The sequence below is a fragment of the Diadema setosum genome, chromosome 5 (genome assembly GCF_964275005.1).
Source record: "Diadema setosum chromosome 5, eeDiaSeto1, whole genome shotgun sequence".
Classification (NCBI taxonomy): domain Eukaryota; kingdom Metazoa; phylum Echinodermata; class Echinoidea; order Diadematoida; family Diadematidae; genus Diadema; species Diadema setosum.
Genome location: NC_092689.1, coordinates 37,337,267 through 37,358,892, shown reverse-complemented (window position 1 = coordinate 37,358,892; position 21,626 = coordinate 37,337,267). Strand labels below are relative to the sequence as shown.

At 37.1% G+C, this 21,626-nt stretch overlaps 1 protein-coding gene across 1 annotated transcript in view; it reads right to left on the bottom strand.

Moving 5' to 3' along the window:
- The window catches only part of LOC140229346 (tetraspanin-17-like), a 60,276-nt gene extending 40,190 nt beyond the window's left edge, over positions 1–20,086 (bottom strand). The window contains exons 1-3 of the mRNA XM_072309629.1: positions 19,369–20,086; positions 3,461–3,511; positions 2,100–2,246 (exon numbers count right to left, since the gene is read on the bottom strand). Coding sequence (XP_072165730.1) covers positions 2,100–2,246; positions 3,461–3,511; positions 19,369–19,752 — 582 coding nt within the window. The 5' untranslated portion in view covers positions 19,753–20,086. The remainder of the gene's footprint in view (positions 1–2,099; positions 2,247–3,460; positions 3,512–19,368) is intronic.
- Positions 20,087–21,626: the final 1,540 nt, after the last annotated feature.

Sequence of the window (21,626 nt, the reverse complement as noted above, 5' to 3'; positions counted from 1 at the left end):
ATCAATCAATGAACAGAGACAAAGTAAAATCAGACATCATGTTGCTATAACACAAAAGTGGCATCAAGGAACAGTCTAATGAAGCAATTTGATTCCCTATTCAACTCGACTTCGATAACGTGGAAAAAAACACAATAAATTCATATTAACAGAATAAAAGAAAAGTTATTGGATTCAAACTATTCATTAGTCATTTCAACATAAATGGGAATTGCATCTTAACTCTCCTCTAATAGCACCATCATATCTACACACCACTGAAATTGTACACAGGCAGAGTAGCAATGAAAATGCAAGACTTAATTTGTTTGAAACAAAAAGTTTCATGGACGATATTGCTGAAAACTTAATAGCAGAGTTGAAACAGGAAATACCTCGGCAGAAAATATGAAATTTCTGACGTCAGCTAACTAATGCACATTTCATATCCTAAGAAAGGCTACTTTGCATTGTACCATGCACCAATTCTTTCCCTATTATTATTTTTTTTTTCCCTAATCCATGCAATCCACTATGTATATATATCCAACATGAACAGTGTCCACACAATAGTGAAGTGTGTCTAGCTTGGTTGGTTTTGAAGGGCGTGTCAAAGAATGAAACACACAGTAATATTTGTAATGCCTTATTCACCACCCAGTGGTACCATTTGGTGCAGGTATGACCTGAATGGGCCAGTAAACAAAGCATGGCATTATTTGCAAAGCCAGTTACGTGTAATACTGCAGCCCCTTTTCCTGACTTCCTGGTACTGTAACTGCATTCTGTGAATGCCTAGCTGCTGTACAACCTGTGTCAAATCGATCCTGTACTCAATTTTTTTTTCTAGTTCTTTACTGGTGGAACCACTTGAAACAGCGACATCCTCATCTCTAAAGAAAGTGTGATGCAGAATAATTTTTAAATCCAATATCAAAGTTCAACCAAAGATGATATTTAACATACAACTGTAAGAATCATGTGCACTGATTTCTAACTAGATGCATCTGTGTATTGAGAGGGGAAAAAATATATAAGAATGCTGGGCATTTCACTCTCTCTTGTGTATATTACATTTTGTACAGTTTTCTTTCTTTTCTTCAATTACACTGTAAGTTGAAAATATGTTATGGCAATAGATGTAAATTAATTTATTTAGCTCACACAATGTTTCTACAATGGAATAACTTATGTTTGAGTCCAACACAGTATCTGATACTAAAGGGATACTGATGTAAATATGACAAAGTGGGCTTTGCCATTGTGTACAAAGAGAACATTTTAAAGGTCATGCTTTAGATGAATTGGTATTGGTATGCAGTGTTCTCACACAAAAACAACAATGTATTATGTAGACTTAAATAATTAAGATTGGTCTTTGTTCATCTGAAACATATTATGTTATTCTCTATGACATTAAAGCCATGTCTTTGGGGGCAGAACTGCAATCAACCCTTGACATTTACTTGCTGGCAGGCTCAGGCAGGATGCATGAAAAATTCATGTCAAGGTGCGCTCTAGTTGCAACATCCTGAGGCCTGAGCAGTTCCTGAGATACAATGTCACACATCACGATGTTTGGGTAAAACCATCTTCACTCTGTGGTCAGAGGCTAAATTTGAATATCCAATAATTTCAAACATAAAGTGAACTGAAACCATCTCTGAAGGGCAGAGTGAGGAAGAAGAAGAAAAAAAAAGGGCAAACCCGGAAATCAGCATTTGGCTTGCCCACGCCATCTCCGCTCAACCACAGAAATTTTTATTAGATTTGTAATTCAGATCATTTCATATCCTCACACAGAGCAATAAAACATTATGTCACAAGCATCTGAGAGAACAACGTATTGATGTTCTATGACTGTATGAATTTTTCCCTAATAAACAATATCTATGGATGATCAATGCCCACTGAACATTACAATAAACAAGCAGAAATTTACATGAGAAAACCAATTACAAAAGTGGGGAAAAACCAAAGGATATGGTCAAAGGAGCCTCATCAAAAATGCAAATTTTAACAAAGAAAAATCTGCAGAAAAATCTGCAAATACATATCATCACTTTAGCAGCATAATTCCTTGCTGCCATCAATCAATGTAAAGTAGATTCAGTACTCACAGTTTTTAAAAGGCATATGTTCTCCCGCAGAGCTCCGATGCACCCAAATGTGGCCATTATGAGGATGATTGCCCCGATTATGGTGAACCAGAGAACTGGGTCCACATACCATGATGTGCTGAGATCATCCAAGTTGCTAAAGAAGTCCTGGGGCGGCAGAAACACAATCCAAAGACTTGTTAGCACGTTAGAAGATTTGAAGACAATCGCTGACTGCGCTTTGATTAAAAGTCCAGACATTTAGCCCCTTATACTCGGCAAATAATTCATCAGAACAGGTCATATTAGATGAGAACTCTTTTCTACAACAAATTAACCCGTTGAGGACGAGTCCTGAGTATACTCGGGCAGGTGTCTATGGGAAATGCGTGTTGTAGCAAAATCAAACCCTCCTCAACGGGTTAAAGACAATGAAAACCCAAAATTATAAATCATATAACTGGTAAAATACAATGATATAGAAATACAATGTATGCATTTTGTATTAAATATTGTATCATGATTTTAGAGCGACAGCTCAGATATAGCCCAAAATATCAAATTATATTTTACATTCATTAATGTAATCATCATTTCTAGTGTCCTCTTCAAAATGGTTTTTCATTGAATATTTGAAACACTCAGTAGACTTCATGAACCTATACATTTATTACTTGTAAGACACCATCTAACTGACAGCAGTACTCCTTTTATAAAACATCACTGACCTGACACTTATATCTGAAAATAAAAACATATCAGCCCCTCATATGTTGCATCCAATTCTTAACACTCCCCATCATTCTAGTTAAACATTATTGCACAGCTGCCATCAAGCACTAGTGAAGTTCTCAATATGTTAATCTCATATTCCACTCTCACATACTTTAGATGAGGAATGAACAATAGCGAGACCATTAATCAAACGTGTGCTGAAATACGAAACCAAGATCGCATGCAGCAGTATTCAATTTATCACTCCGGGCACTAACTTTGAAGTGGCATATGGCCATGCTAATGTCTCACGTGCCCTCCTAAATTTCAATCAACATTATGGGGCAAAACACATCTGTACGGCTTCACTGTAGTTTTCTGTTGAACATTTAGCTGAGAAGTATAATGTGGTTTTGAAGATCTAAGTTTACGTGGGGCTAAACGAACTTCAGTCTTGTGACAAGCATACATGATGTAAATAGGCTGTGCTGCACTCAGTTCACCTCATGCAAAAACACAGAAACCGAACAAATAAACAACTTCAAAGTACCAGCTTCGTGTATTTCCTACCGGTACCTCAACAGTGTGCACTATTCTATATCAACAGAGCACTTTCTTCATGAAAACATAGTGCAAATTGCCAAGGGTATCTTGCAATACCAACTTACTCTATCAAGCCATGCCCAGATTCCAATTCCTATAAGTCCCCCACCAGCCAGCTGTAGGATGAAAGAAACAGAAAAATCATTACTATTTTAATATACAAGAGACTGAATCTCACTATTTGCATGCACTTTTATTATACATAAATTCAATTCAATTCATTTTATTTTTTTTCCTTCAACAGAACATAAGAAAATTACAGATGATCTTGAGTACACATTCGTTGGCTGTATGCTAAAATGAGAGGAAAATAAGTAATTGAAAGCATGTAAACAGAATAGCTTCAAACCAAATTTGTTACATTATCTATGCTCCGAGGAAAAATAAGAATGCCCCACATGGCAATTTCATAAAATTTGCCATTCTTTCCCACTCAGACTTGTCTGACCTAGCAGCAAATAATGTGTGCACAATCTGCACTCATCCTGTAGAGAGGCACGTGTCTTTAGCAGCTTCCTGTATTTCATGAGTTTCTTGGGCCCCAATCACTTAATGTTCCAGATGGCCGAATGTTCGGGCCTTGAACTTGATGCCACTAAGATTGGAAGTGCTTACGCCTTATGGATGGTACCGACGATCTGATACAAGGGTCACACCAAGGTAACCTTAAAGACTCCCTGACTTCCCATTCCATGCGGGCTTCTGCCAATGTGATTGAGTCTGGAAATCACATATTTTTGAATAGCTTCATTAAAGTATTGTCATCAATTCCTTATCATTCACTCTTTTATTCATTCTAGTTCCTGTATCCACTAAGCTTCACCCGAGAAAACTTAGTTGAGCTTTTTGGAGTTTTATTAAAAAAAATATAAAAATAAAGTCAGCTAGAATGGGCATCACAATGCCAAATGCTATGCACGGATACCAAAGATTACACAAAATCAAACAATCAAAAGCAAAAACAGTTTCATCATTAAATGAAAGAATGAAAGTTTCATCATTGCTTGGTGGAAAATGTTCCATGATTGAGTCTGAGGCAAAAAGAAGTTTGGAATTGCATTGCGTAAACCTCTTGGAACCCCTGGTTAATACCATTAGGTATGGCAATACTTATTTCAGCTGACTTTGAATATTGCTGACAACATCACAAAAGGCATAAAAGACATCCTATGGATGGAGCTTAGCAGGCACTTCAGAAATGTTTAAAAAATGAAATAATTAAAGGAAGCTGATATAGATTATATTTACACCAAATAATTCCTGAACTTGTGATGTGAAGACCTAATCATATGAGCAGAAGTCATTGTGGAATGGGATATCATGGGAGCAGAACTGATGTTGGTTGACCTTTAAGACAGCTGCATAACATGTCTGCTTTAAATTCATTTGCAGCAACAGGTGGGTCTAGACAATAGCTACAGACATCCCCTGAATGCTAAAGGTGGAGCACAAAGGGAAACCATTTGGAAATGGAGAGACGAGCTAGGGAAACTAAACAATGCTGTAAAACAAAAGGTTAAAAAGAGTAAAAAAAAAAACAATGAGAGATAGAAATAATGATAGGTACTGTATTTCAACATGTCTGTAAAGTTTGCTTTCAATGTTAGGGATGTGTGCAAGGATAGAAGTTGAATATTTAACATGATATGTGGGGTCTATGAGGACCAGTGGTGGTGTTGGTGGGAGCCATTGATCCTACCCCTGTTGATTAGAAAAAGGGGAACTAAGGTCAGTTTGACAGGGGTTTAACCTGCCGAGGATGAGTCCCAAGTATACTTGGGCAAGTGTCTATGGGAAATGCATGTTGTAGCAAAATCAGCACGTCCTCAACGGGTTAAGAAATGGGATTTATACGAGAACCAGTGGTACCACCAATGGAAACCACACATCCCCGTTGATCAGTGAAGGGGGTCTTTAGATTAGGATAACAAGGGTTTTGCAGACATGCTACATGAGATTTGCATATGTATGAGGACCAGTGGTGGGAGCTAATGGGAACCTCTCATCCTTTTTGACAAGTGAGAGGGCACTGAAATCAGGAGGGCATTTCATGAAGCATTTTGTCAGTATATATATATATTTTTTTGTACAAACTGTTATAAGCTACTGAAATCCTTGCATCTGATTGACTGGGAGCAAACATATCAGAAAAAAAATATATATCCCACAAAACACTTCTTCAAAGGCCCCCCAGTTTGACAGGGGCTTCAAAGACATGCTAAATTGGATACACATCCATATTATAAGAACAAGTGGTAGCAAAAGAGTGACCACTCCTTTACGGTTTATCAGTGAAAGGGGATAAAGATCAGTGTTACAGGAGCTTTTAAGGAAAAGCTAGAGGGAAATACATGTATGAGATCTAGTATCTACATTACTGCATTCATTCTACTTCGCTTTAATATGAAGCATTTTGAAAATGAAGTGGCTGTCCACTTAACGGTGAGAAAGTGCTCACAGAAACTGAAATCTCCTTCACAACTGTGTGGGGAGATAGAAAGTTTTGTATACTTTACAGCTTCACCATGATCATGAGGAAGTCAAATATTATAAATGACAATGGAGACTGTGTGTATATATTGAATCGACTGCATAGAGACTGATGGTACTTTCATACAACACACATACACTTGTTTTCAAGCGAAAGTCTTTAAGTGGTGGAAGATAAAAGGAAAACACTTATGCCAGTGTTCAATCTGAGTAGTTTGACCAATATTTTGAAGTGTGATCTGGGGCTTTTTTTTTTCTTAAACAGTGTTTGGTAAAACACACACACACACACACACACACACACACAAGTAGTGACACCTTTGCTTATATATATATATCAGACAGACGATGAAAACTGATTGCAAATGTGTAAATCCTAGTCAAGTGATAGGGATGTGATTATGTGAACTCCTTATTTAATTTGTACACATAAAGACAAATAACACTATCTTTTATTTCAGGAAATGGAAGCCTTGTTTGTTTGTTTGATTTGGTTTGGTTTTGTTTGGTTTTGTCATTGCTTTCAATAAAACAGCTTTCCCTTTGGGGCAGACTATATCCAGGTAACAAATTACCATTCAGAAAGTTTGAGCACAGTGGAAAGTGATACCTGCAAAAATGATTTATGATTAGATTTGTCACCTTGTTTCATTTTTTTTTTTTTTCAAGAAGAGCAGACTACAAGTAGGTACAGCTCTGTATACTTTCAGAAACCCTTGAGGGGCATCTTCCGAAAGTAAGAGGACTTTTAATGGATTCAGGATCTACATGTACAATGTACACATATGGGAGTCTACACAAATCATATCTCTGTGGTTAACTTAATCCTTCAAGCTATCTGAACATGATCAATTTAAAACTAACATGTACATTTGCCTTGATTATTCAGTGGTAAAGAATGCTGTACTACAACTTCACTTTGCAATAAAAAGTGAATGAAAAATGAATAAATAAATGGCTACAAACATGAAACGTTTGGCTCATACATGAACCAACGATCCACACAAAATGGGTGGTCCATAATGGATGAACATCACAGGAAAAGACAAGCATGGTGTGAATTCTGTAGGGTATAGGCCCTACACTATGTTTGTGCCTTTGATGTCATCACACATATTGTTCACTCTCACCTTGTGGAGATGAAATGCACTGTTAAACAAATTGGTGGTTCAGCAAATCACTATTATTCATCAACTAGCTTGAAGGCAATGCTTAAAATTCCCTTCGTAAGACCACCTCATCGGCCATGAAATTTCACTGGTGAGTCACTTTTTCTATACGCTGGTCACACACACTCACACACACACACACACACACACACACACACATGTATGAATAATACACAGACCTTGTGCTTGGCTATATTTACACAACACTTAAAAAAAAACTCTTAATAGCTAAGAGGTACTTCAGTGGAGAAACTGTTGACAGTGGCCACTACAAATGGGCATAAATACCCTTATCTCACAAATTTGCATGAAGTGCATCATGGACTAAAAGTTGAGATAAATGGCAAATCTAACAATCTCTACTGCCCAAATTGGCAGCCCTGCAACTATTACTGGGATACTATCAAAGCCAGTATTCACTGACCATTACACTTGTACCATCTCTTTCATTACCGGTAGTCAAATTATCTACTATTTGTATCCACTACACAATATCACACTGACCATTAGTAAAACACATGCTGTATCTGTATGATACATACATTTGTATCTATATGAGCTGTTATTTTCGCGAGGGTTTACTTAATTCACAAATTTTGCAAATCACTGTTGGACCACGAAATTGACAACATGCGAAAATGTTGTCATACACTCGGGTATTAGTCCACTTACAATAGCATCAGTATCAAATCGTGAAAACAACATCTTGTAAAAATGTCTGTGACCTCCCCATTTGCGAAAATACCGGTACACAAAAATAACAGCTTATACAGTATATAATCACGGTACAGTTGTACATGTGTCTCCAACTACTATCCATCAACATACATTCTTCATTGCAGTTGATATTAAGCAACAAGTGAGTCACTCTCGATACCATGGAGAGTGCATTTCAAAGCATGCAGAATGTGCACTGGATGCAGGACTTGCGCCCCACGGTCTGTGGAGGGTCACAACACAATGTCGATCACACACTCATTTCTCACATAATCTATGAACAGGACGACTATCAATGTACGTCAGCATGCTTCCATTTGCGTTACCAGGAAACCAAGCTGCCTGAAAAATATATCACAAAATGGAACGGTAGATTGCTTGTCAGAATTTGACATATGAAAAAAGATAATGATTTATAATTGTGTGAATCATCGCAGAATGGATTTATATCATTACCTTGTAAATGGTGAAATATTTAGCAGACAGACCTTTGTTCTATGGGTTCCTTTAAATCAAGCAATTTAGATTTTCCAATTATTTGGTCACATCTAGGCTATTTTTTTTTTCAGAAGATGGCTCACTGTGAGTGATTGCCTTGAAAGCATCACTATACCAGTGCATACACTTTCGTTGATAGCTTTGATTAGAGAAATTGTGCCTACAATTGTATGCCATTCAATACGTATCAGGCACAACCAAGCTTGGTAATTAACATAATTAATTTCTGCAGAATCAGACTACTCACTAGGGATATTATACACATATATGTAGATTATATATGTAGATAGCATTTATACAACAGCTATCTTTATACTCAATGTGTCAAATGTCTTTGAATATTCTGGAGGAGGGGAAAAGTTGAATGGAGGGGGTGAGGTCCTCTATATGGCATCTGACCTAATTACATGGGGGTGCACTGTGTCCATATTGATTGGCAACATTCTTCCCTGAGTGAACACCGCAGTGTAATCATTAGCCAGCCACACAGGGCAATCTAACTTAATACTACCAATCCCATCCTGTACGATGAGATCACACGTTACTTCTAGATGTGTATTATAATCACATTCTCTTTTTTCCATGTACTCTCTCTCTCTCTCCCTCCCTTGATATAATAATATCTGCAATGTATCTACTTGACCTTTCCCCATCTACCTCATTGTAGATTTCTATGTAGCATATGTTACCTTCTCTCTGCACACATATACACATGTACTACTGGTATACCATAGCACATTTGATTCAATGTACGCATTATCTAGGCATTCCTAATTTCATTTCTACCTTCACATTATGAAAATTTAATCAAATTATTTCTTTTTCACTCACTTTCTCTCTCCCTCTCTCTTCTTCCCCTCCCCTTCTCTCTCCATCATCTCCATATTTTTCGTCTTCTTAGGGTGCCAACAAACATTTCATTTTTTCTCCATCTTTATCTATTTCTTAAAACATTATCTCTGTGTATTTGCACAAGCAGGCATATTATACATAATATATTACCTTCACTTGTAATGTACAAACTTCTGAGCCCCAGTAAATTCTTTCCATCATGAGCAGATGAAGTGGATTGACTGTATACAGCCTAGATGATACCACACATCTCAATTACTGAGCTGGGTGAATCACACTGCTGCATTGTCCTATAGCCGTGTCCACACCCGGCTCTGATGACAGGAAGGCCGTACAGACTGCACTGTCCAGCACTGATTTTCTATTACAGCTGGCCCATTCTCATGATTGCAAGAAGCTCCTTGATCGTATCACAGTGGCACATGCTATGTACTGTACCCTGTGTACGGTAGTTTGGCTACTACTACTGCACACCCATAATGTCCCCTTGCCCAAAAAGTGATTACCTATTTAATTCTAGGAGTATATTTGCTGATATTAATGTACATTGCAAATTAAAGCAATCCTCCTCTGTGTGTGTATGTGGACTATTCATTATGATGGCGGTACTGTGTTAAAGGCATTGCTAAAGAGCTGAAATAAGAGCAAATTACATGGGAACATTTCCCCATGCAGAACATCTCATTTTCTTGGTAGCTCACACCAGTCTTCCTATAATATGTGCATTCTGAGTCTCATGGACAACATACAGTCATAATTCATATCAGTAAATGTAAGGTGATAAAGATAGTTTGTACCATACTGAAAATTCAATTTGCTTTGTGTTTAAATTCAAACTAATTACATTAAGATAGAGCCAAGAACATTAACATTTAACAATGATAATAAATGCAGATGCTTTGTGTTATGTTTTATTTTGTCTCTGCACTTTACATTTATAACATCCTGTAATCTCTTCTATGAGTGGCATACTAAAAGCAGATCAGTACATAGGAAAGCCAGACAGTTACATTCTAGTAGTGGTAGGGTCAATATACCTTTCTTGACTCCACCCTCTCTTCATGATGGAGCCACCTCAGCCGTCTGTTCAATGTTCAAGTTTCACTATTGTCATTTGTCAATGCATTTTATTGATCTGTTTTCAGTCCGTGTGCAAAATGAGACAGCCATATGCTGTTTAACATACTAAAAATGCTCTGTAGAGGTGAGCAAGTAGAGTGCTGTTTCATTCGCTATACACAGGGGCGGATCCAGGAATTCCGTAAAGGTGGGGGGGGGGGGGGGGGAGTGCGCAAAGTGAGGGAGCATAGCAACTGAGCCCAAGCGAGCCGGAGGGCAGGGTGTGGGTAGGGAGATTTTTTATGTATGTTCAAAATGTTGGTCATCATCGTGCGATTTCATGCAGGGGGTGTGTGCTTGGTGTCCCCCCCCCCCCCCCAAATATGCCACTGTATACATAATCTTGCATCTGGAATATTGTAGGGCTATTGGATATAAAAGTCTTTCGGAAAGGCAGATTTCCTCCAGCTAGGTGGTACAATGTACATATAGTGTTTCGCAAGGACTGCAGGACAATAGACCAGTTTAACACTCGAGCCAAAATTTTTATTAAAAAATTAAGAAGAAAGAAAAGTACAATTTCAGATGCTAAAAAATGAAGTGTTAGTACATTCTACAAACAGGTGTACAGGTAGATCAGTGTTCAGTCATATAAGTCATAACCACTGAAACAATGAACATTTTTTTCTTTAATACATTTGAACAAGATGTCACAGTGGTAGATGACAATTTGCTACCATTCACTTTACCATGAATATCTTATATTGTCTATCAATGCAGAATGTATGTTGATGGATGGTAGTTGGAGACTACTAGTAGTCCTGTAACTGTCACTCTTGTATGCTCGAAGAGAAGGCTACAGCTGTCAAGGTTACTAGTACTATAAACAACATGCTACATCTGTATTTGCTGCAAATATAAGGCTACAATAGTCAGCTCATCACAGCATAAATATGAACAACTAAATGACACATGCCTTAAAAATCAAAATAACAACAACATCACCGCCCAAGCTCAGGATAAACATGTACAGGTGGAGTACATGGGGCATCATATGAGCATTGATATGATTGATGGCTGCATTGAGTTTCCACTTTAAACAATTCGATGTTGACACAATGCTCCAGCACAAAACTCATATATCATCTGACATGGGGATCATGTGGGAGGAAGCCCAACATTAAGAAAAAAAAAAAAAGATACCTGCTATTTGCAAACTAACCTAGCTTTCACACCTAGTATAGTGTACCAAGATTTGAAACACTTTGTAAAGAAGCATCACTAAAAACATGTTTCAAATTAAGCATTCTTGCAGTGTGAATGGAAATTTGAATCACGGAGGGAGATTTGAAATGTAATTCCAATCATGTTTCAAATGACGGTCAACAGATGTTTTCCAATCACGTTACTACCGCCATGTGAACGTAATTTAACTCCAATCGTGTTTTTGGGGGCGGAGATTATGGTGACCTTCCAATCACCCTCGCAGAAAGATGGCTCAAGAGTGACTGATGGGAACTTGGAAAGAAGCCAAATCTCCCTCCTTGCTCTGGAAATCAAAACCACAGAATCCGTGAAGACCTCTTCTTGTCATGTGAACGAACGATGAATAGAATCATGATTTCAATCGTGTTTGTAGTTCAGCATTCAAATTAAGCACTCTTGGCACCAATGTAAAAGCACGGCTGATGAATTTCATTCAAGGCTCAACGAACAGTGCCTTGAGCACCATTTCGGTGTCACACTACTTTTTTCCAATAAATACCCTTGATCTTTCCCAATCATTCAACTAACAACTAACTGTGCACTAAAACATAAGACATACATGTTTGTAGTATTCTCAGCAGTGATTTTCCCTCATTTAATTTTATATCATTTTCATATGTCCTTCACTTTATGAGAACCAAAAATATTTATAATTTATGTACAATTTGTACTTCTAACATCTTAACACCAATATGTGTGCTGATCTTACTATCACTTTCATACTTGCAAATTGTTTTCCCTGATTTGGGGTTGTTGTTTTTGTTGTTGTTGTGGTTGTTGTGTGTGTGTTTTGTTGTTGTTGTTGTTGTTGTTGTTGTTGTTGTTGTTGTTGTTGTTGTTGTTGTTGTTGTTGTTGTTGTTGTTGTTGTTGTTGTTGTTGTTGTTTTGGGTTTTTTTTTGGGGGGGGGGCATAATAAGCCATTACCATAGCAATATGTTTTAACAATGACTATACACTCAAATAACGTTAGTATGAATCTATAAAATCATTACCTCAAAACCACAAAACCAACATGTTTGTTACAAATATCATTTGAATTACTTACAAAACTGGGGAAAATGTTTGCACAGAAAGGATTGTAAATGACTCTTTTTTTTTGGGGGGGGGGGGAAGGGGTCACTTTATGCTAAGGGATTAGCATGAAACTGCAAATCTCAAAAAACAAACAAATAAATAAACAAAATAGAAATAAAAACATGTTTCACACTATTCCTCTATTCCTCACAACCAATTTGTCAAATTCCATTTCAATTGCTTAAAAAACTGTGGAAATAGTGCACTCCACAAGCTTTACTGTAGCAACAGAACGAGCAAACAGCAAACTGTCCAACCATGTGACACACTGACCACAGATCCTTAGAGGAGACCTCCAGATGATTTTCAGATTTTGACATTTGAACAACTATAACTTAGTTACACTGAGGACAGAGTTTCAGAATAATTGGGATGAAAAATATGAATATTTTCGAAATTTATAATAAATTGCAATGAACAAGGATGATGACATGGCAAGTTGGGGCTCATGGAAGCAGAATGAAAGAAGAAGGCATGCATAGATTATACACAGGTGAACTAGCAAGCAAGTGGTATTGTAATGGAATTACAATGAGGTACATTTCTGAAATATGTGAGCCTCTATGTCATCATCCTTGTTCAGTGTAATTTGTTTAAGGTTTTTCAAAGTATTGTTTCTCTGCTCAAGAACCACAATAAATTCCACAAATCTATACATGGAGCTGTTGATTCATGTACCACATGATGTGATGTGAAAATTGTCTGGAATGCCCCTTTAAATATCCCTGTCGAACATCATTTAGCAGGGTCATGATAAGAAAAGTAGATAAATAGTAGGTTAAAATAGTAGCATTGATTCCCCATAAAAATACATTGACAGACACATAACTTATTTCTAGCAAGATATACAAATTACAATGTACATTGTATGCCTTCAAAATATTTGCCAGACTTGCAAGACTACAAGATAAAAAGTGTATTTCACAGATACTTGTACAGAGTATGTGCAAGTATATCTCCTGTATAGTATTTTTCCAATTGTTTCACAATACAATTGTAGCTGTACCACAAAATGAAGTATTGAAGCTGAAACTAAAAAAGTTGCAGATGAATGTATTTTTCTACAGGGATGCTTCCAGACTTTCCTTCATGGCAGATTTACAATGGAACCCTGTGTGTCTGGTAAACAAAGTCTGGGCTAATTGAATTAAACCTCACTTCCAAGTATGATTTGAAGGAAGCCTGTACTGGCACAGACAGCTGAAGATCTCAAAGATTTAAAAACAACTTAAAGTCATTCATGTTAATACTCCAGGCCTTTTTTTTTCTCTCTCTCTCTTTGTTTTGTTTTGTTTTGTTTTGTTTTTGTGGGTTTTTTTTCTTGGGGGGGGGGGGAAGGGGAGGGAGGGGGTCTCACCCTATGTATACAATTTACTAATAATGTTTTAAATTCTGAGCCAACACAGATTATTAGAACAAAATTTTTGAACTTTTGATACTCTGGACTATGTTTCCCTTCAACTTTCGAATACCTTAATTAAATCCAAGTTAGCAAAATCAAACTGTAAAGTATTTATAAAATCAAAAGTGCACTCAAAATAAATCATAATTAAATTCAAATTCAATTCAGAATGGCCTGCCCCATGCACTGAACACAAGCACGGATCAGCCACAAGCGTCATGCTACAGTACAGGTACAGTGTAATATGCTTGCTACGATGTCTGACCGCAACATGTATGTTAAAATGACAAAAATGTGTTGCTGGCAGTGATATTGCAGAACAGCCCACTGGACCTTGTGAGGTTCAACAAACTTGTGCAGAATACTTAGTAGTCTGTTTGCTGTTAAAAAGATTGTATGAAAACTTTGCCGAACACTAAATGTATTATTAGACTGTATGTGAGTAAATGTGTGTGTGTGTGTGTGTGTGTGTGTGTGTGTGTGCGTGTGTGTGTGTGTGTGTGTGAGTGTGTGAGTATGTACATGGGGTAGCATTGTTGCTAAACTTTTTGAGCATGCATCCTAAAATACAAATTATAATCTACACGAAGATTAGCATTTAAAACTTTCAACAGTCTAGATTTCAGTGGGTTAAAAGCATTATTCCCTGTCAGTACCGGTACTGTCAATGATACAAACATATTGGATACTGGACAAAAGTTGTCGCCATAATCATACAATACAAATACAAAATAATTACATTACCAATGTTTTTCTTGAACTACACATGTACCAGTATTAAAACATCAGTGCTAATTGTGAACTACATACAACTTGTCTATATTGACCCCCATTTATAGGACAGTCAATTGTGCAGGGTCTTTGTGAGTTTGTACCTTGTTCTGATAGAGAAAACGAACAAACAAACTAACAAGTAAAAACAGTGAAAGCATTTGCTATTCAGAATGTATAAAAAGTAAGTAAAATAAAACAAAAGATTGCAGGATGAAGGCATGCACGTGGTGTAGAGAAATGCCATTTCCAGTATGCTTCACCAGTCAGGGATGAGCAATCAACCTTGACAAGATGGAAGTGACAGGAAACCTCCTGACAACAGAAATGGCTACATTGTATCATACATATCAGTGGTGCAGTGTATCACAAATGTATACAATGTACCAGAGAGTGCATTGCAAAATGTACACATATTAGACAATCAATGTATCACATGTTATACTCCGTTGTAATGACTGCACATTGCTATTGATGAGGCTTTGATTTACTGTAAGCTAATAATATAGATTTAAGTTAACATATTTGCAAAATCATATACTGGCTTTGCTACAGGTATCTTGCAAAATATCAAAATACCATTTATAAGAAAATGCTGCAAACTGCATGCTGAGTGTATTTAATGACATGTCAAACTTTCTGTCGTATATGGCCCTGATAAATAGGGACTACCATATAAGATATTCATGGTGAGACTGCAGTTAGTATGCATAATGTATCCTCATGAAGATGAACGGATGGTAATAGCATATGGTGTGGCACAGAATACTGTTCTACAGATGTGTTCCTATGTATAGCACAGTTAAAGATGCAGTATACTGAGTGGGATAGTTCTTCATGTCAGTAGTAATATCACTGTATTAAATATCACATTTAAGTTTTTCCATAGCAGCACTACAAAGGAATGAATAATCAGTTGTGTGAGCACATCATTTGTTGCCATAGCAGCTTCAACATTAGTTCAGGCAAAAGGATCAGACAAAAGGAAATATCAACCAAAAGGAGGGTGGTCTGTGTATGGGTGGGGTTCTTTTTTGTCTGATCTAAAATGATGTATCATCAGATATATCCCATGGAAATCACAACTTCAAACAGTCCACTACATGTTCACCACTAGCTTAGATAGGATACAAAAACAGTTTCTGCTTTGTGTGTATACATGTAGATTGTAGTGTATCTCCTGTCTACATGTAAGTTCTTTCACTAAATCAAACTAATGTCATATAATATATGTGTAACTGTGCTAAGATCACATGATGAAATTAAATTCGTTCATCAAAACAAAAATAAAATTCATTATTGCCCTAATAATACTATGCCAACCCAATCTAATCAATTTGGCAAATTCCATGTACAGTGTATTAAAGGAAAGCACTCTTCAGTCATGTTGGAATATCACCTTCTTGACAGACTCTAGCTCAGCACACCTGGTAATCAATTGATGTAAACACAATGCGTGCCTGCATCCTGCGTTAAGGACTTATTTATAGGATGTTCGCTGCAGCTCTCTGAAGTCATAATCTTGAAGTACAGTACACATTGTAGATGTGTGTAGAAGGCAATGAAGAGAGCGATAAACAAAGTGCAGAAATGACAGCTACAGCCTGTATTTTAAAGCTCTTTCAGGAAGTAGCACCTTCCCCTGACCCTGCACGCAACAGGGAAACTGAAGAGCCAAACATCCTCTCTTCAGATGTTAACAGGGGGCATTGCATGCATTCTACATCTGATCATAATTTCATTCTTAAGTAGTCACTCATCCATTCACAATCTATGTTTTATGGTAATAAACGCACATGGCAATATCAATTTTGAAAAAAAATATATATAAAAGTCTGCATCATTTTTTAATTTTAATCAATTTAAATTGACACAAAAATCTCAGTATATACAGGGTAATATAATTTATTAACATTAGATACCAACTACTGAATCTTTTCATTTGTCAATTTATAAGGAAGTACAATTATGTACTGTACTACTTAACTGTAGTCAGGTATGAAAGAAGGAAAATTAGTAACTGAGGAAACAGAAATTTATGTATCTCGAGTTCAATTTATTGCTTTCGGGTACAGCTCTGAAAGAATGCAGCCCTTTCAATTTGAATCTAGTTCCAAGTGGCATTAAAGGACTACCTAAATACATTTTTCTTCTTCTTTTCTTCAGTTCTGTTCCTCCTCATCCTTCTCATTTTCCTGTCTTCTTTTAATCCCTCTTCTTCTGTAGCTGTGCACAACCTCCTTGGTTTATACCCACAATGATATTTTTCTACTATCTATTTATTAGTAAATTATTTCCTTCCAGACACAAAATTTACTTTCTTCTTCATCATAATACTTTCTTGTCCAAAAATATCTATGAAATGGCTTCTTTTTGGATTGAACTGCCAATTTCAAATCCAAGATATTTCATGCAGATGGATTGTATACTACATACGTATGTATGACATACTACTTGAATACTAGGTATACACCTGTACATTGTATGTCTCAGGGGGCCAAACCACATTGTATTTTGCACGTCTGTGCAGCCTGTTCGCAAACACTACATATGATTAAGAGCTAGACTTGGCTCTAAAAATGATACCTACCGGTAAATATACATATTAGTAAAATGGCGTCATGACACATCATGGCATGCATAAATTTTATGATTGTGCTCATACTCATAAAATTCCATCAAGTTTCAAACTATACAATCTCTTTTTTTTTTTCTGGAAGGTAGGTTATAGTGTAAACTGTATAACAATCATGTATACATGTAGAAGCTTAAAGCAAGCCGCTCATAATTCGACTGTAAACGCCGTCCAAAATATGACTGCCCACTACATGTAAAACCTATGCCTTTTGCGTGTGGTCGAATTTAAAGCAGAATGTATACATGTATGCATACCTCAAGGAATCACAGTACAATTCGTTTCATACTACTTAAATACTACAAAGATCTGAAATCTTGTCTACAACTTCTGGAGAACATCTTTAAAACTTCAAAACTTCACAGGTCACGAATGAGCTCTCATTTGAGGAGGAAAAAAGGTTTGATTTAAGGGGTCTCAGACAGAGATCAATCTTGATAAGCTGAAACATAAAATAATTTTCCAATGCCAGAGTACTGGGCGAGCAATCATGGAAGATATTTTCTACATATACTTCCACTTTCACTTGTCAGTAGAAACACAGATTGAAAATTTTTATTTGAAATTTTGTAAAGGTCTTCTTGATGTTCATAGGAAGACCCCTAACTGTATAGTTTATGGTGAATTGGGGAAATATAAATTAGAGTATATTGTTGCAAGTCGTATGCTTTGGTATACGATAGTTCATGGAAAGCAAGGTAAACTGGCTAGCATAATGTATTCGTTTTACTTTTCTCTTTTTGAAACTGGTACTTACATCCTGCCATGGCTTGGGAAGATTAAAAGTATTTTTGATAGTTTAGGATTTTCATACATTTGGGATAACCAAGCACAATATATGGAGTTTTCTGTGTTTAAGAAAATTGTGTCGCAGAGGTTGAATGATACACGCCAACAAGTTTGGCATAACGAAATAAATGTGAATTCTCAATGTATTGTGTATCAAATATATAAGCAAAAGTTAGTGTTTAAAGATTATTTGGTGCACCTTAATCCATGTGATAGGAATTTTTTTTGTAGATTTCGATGTTTAAATAATAAGCTCCCTATAAAGTGACTGGAAGGTATGCAAATATTCCTCGAGAGGATCGAATGATATGTGAATGTTGCTCCCTGAATCAGATCGGGGATGAATTTCATATTTGTTTCAGTGTCCAATATTTGAAAATGATCGTAAACAAGCCATGAAGAAATTTTTTTGGAAACGACCTAATGTATATAAAATGGATCTTTTATTTAACCACTCTACGCAAACAGTGATGTTGAAATTAGTAAAGTTTTGTAAGGTAATTGTAGATTATTTTGATAAACTTTGAAAGATTTTCTTGTGTGTGATTATGAGTACTTATACATTAACCCTGTTAGAGGATAATGATTTTTTAGCTTACATGTATTGCAGGCACAGTGCCTGTTATAGAAAGTAGATAGTCTGATGTATTCGTATAGATTCATCTCTATTCCATGTACATGAATATATATCTTCATTGCATGTTTAGTCTGTCATGTAGATTGTTATTCTTGCCAGTTTGTATCTTACATGTATTTATTTTTACTCACATACCCAAGGAGGGTGATTGAGTTAATAAACTATAACTATAACTATAACTATAACTATAAGTAGAGTGAGTTGTTCAGCATGGGCAAGGGTTTATTAATGCCAGATCCATCCATCAGTGTCATCTGACTTTAATACTGTCCCATTCTGAGAAGAAAATTTATCCCAAGAAGACACACACTGGACTTTTTTGTTTATCAAGGGCAAGTGAAGTATGAATTGTGCCCATCAAGATTTCTTGTTAATACTAATACTAGTGTTAGAACCTACGCTCCTACTACTTAAAGTTTAGACCTCTACTAGTCTAAGATGATGTGCCGCAACATCTGGCCGAACTTACCGTGGTGTGAGCCTTGTGAGCTGATTGACTCATTAATGAGTTAAAGTAGAAGTGGAGCAAATCTGAAAGTAATCTCATAAATATTTAAACATTCACTTTTACACGTATAAATTTAAACGTTACACTGTTTATTAATTTACTCACCCAAAATACAAAGTTGGCAAAAAACAAGCAGTACTTGGTGCAGAGACTTATTTCGGATGGGACACTATTTGCCCGTTGCATTTTTGGTCTTGCTTGCTGTTGGGGAGGAGGCGCCTGTGATTTGTTACCCCTCTTGTTCTTGGGTCGACCCCTATTCTGCTGCTGTTGCGGCACACCCGACGTCGGTCTCTGCACCGACGAGGTCGGAGTGATCGGTGGGGCCGAGGCCGCTGGCTGTGGAGGCGGTGCGCCGTACCCTGCTGCTGCATGAGGCCCCGGATAATCGTCGTAGTACAACGGCCCGGCGGCGGAGGGAACGTAGGCATGGGACTGAGGCGGTGGATTTGTACTATAAGGAGGTGGATTTCCGTAGTAATCAGCCATGATGCACGAAGCAGAATTCACATGGAGTCAACCGAAGACACTGACGTAATATTACACTTTGATACGACGGAGGATATACATGCACGAGTGACGGTATTTCCTTCTGAAATTTCAGATAAAGATCTTCATCATGCTTTCCAGCAGCTCACTCAGCTCAGTCCCCAGTGAGCTGAACACGACACGGTCATTGAGTGAAACTTGGTGAAGCACTTATATCGTTTGGCGATTCCAAATCACTTAATTGACGCAAATTACATTGAAAAAGTAAAGAATATAGCTTCTCTAATATTTCATGAAATTAGTAAAGGCGTGGAAAAGGAACAGATGCCCATGTCAACTGCAACTCAAGTAATGTTTGCTTACTCCTGAAATGGGCAACGCACTTAGCTCGTATGAACATGAAACCACACAAAGCAACCGCTCACGTTCTGTCCGATCCGCTGATCAATTATCTGTCGTCGTCGATCTTTCGGCTGTGAGTAACTGCACGCAGGTGGCGGTGTACAATGCTATGCGTGATATGCTTGGAAATGGACACACTGCACTACACCACACTCATATCACAAAAACGTAAAACACGGAACTCACACACCCTCCCCCTAGGACTACATAAAAAGAATGAAATACTCGTACCTATAACAACGTACAGAAGTATTCAAGATAGAGAATGATACATGTGAATTCTTACATGATGGAAAATATGCCTTTGTACCATAGTTTGAAAAAAAAAATCATTTCTTTATTTTTCCCCATTCTCTGTGTCATTGCGAGACGTTGATGTGACTCGAAATAAATCCGCCAATCCCCTGCTATTGCCCAAATCAGGGAGGTTGGAAGAGACCTTCCCACCTCCCTGCCCAGATCCTGTGTGCCTCATTCCAAAGGGTGGACCACCACATCCTTTTTTTTCCATGTCATCACATGTCCACGAATTTACTCCCATCAAGAAGGTGGGGTACGGTTTCTTTTCCCTATTACCCCTCCCTGCTCAGATGTCTCACACGACACGGAAACACCCCCCCCCCCCCAAAAAAAAAAAAATGCCAAACAAACAAAAATATATTAAATTGTATATAATGGGTATCAAATGCTACCCACGCATAGTGCAAGTGCACTGCATTGGTATTTTTGTGTCCAGAATGACGTCAGGTTTCCAGAGAAAAGGAAGGCACATCGGGACACGCCCTGTGGTCAACCTGAATAGTCAGCACTCGCGGAACCAAAACAATATTATGCTACACATGGATACGCAGGGTGCCTGTACACTAAGGTTCTCGAAGGGAAGGCCAGAAACATATTTGTTTATTTGCGTATGCAAAATTGAGCTGCATAAAACATGTGATACATGAAAACAATTCAGTAATTGAATATTTGGATCACAAACTTGTAACTGAGAGGGGGGTCTCTCTTCATTATGACTTGCTAGATTAAACGCACCATAGAAAATGCGTTGTTTTTCTTTAAAGACATACGACGTCGTCAACGTTTTCATTTTTTTTCTGTTTAAATAGGTCCTGTTTCAATAAATGCGATCTCCACGTAAAAGGCCTAGGCCTATACCTATGGTTTTCATACGTCAGTCATTCTATTGTCATTCATACGGCAATATCATACATTTATTTTATTGTATTAATAGCGATTTTTAATGTAGTGTGTGTGTGTGTATGTAATTATATGTATATACAGTGAATATCTATGTAAGTATATAACTTTGCGCACATTTTACATGCTCTGGGCCTTTTGTTTGTTTGTTTGTTTGTTCGTTTGTTTGTTTTTGGTTAATAAAACGTAAACATTCACTTTACATATTGCTGAGAAACACTGTGGCAAATATACCGGTCCTCGTGCCAAATGAAAGTTGTCAACAGCTCTAA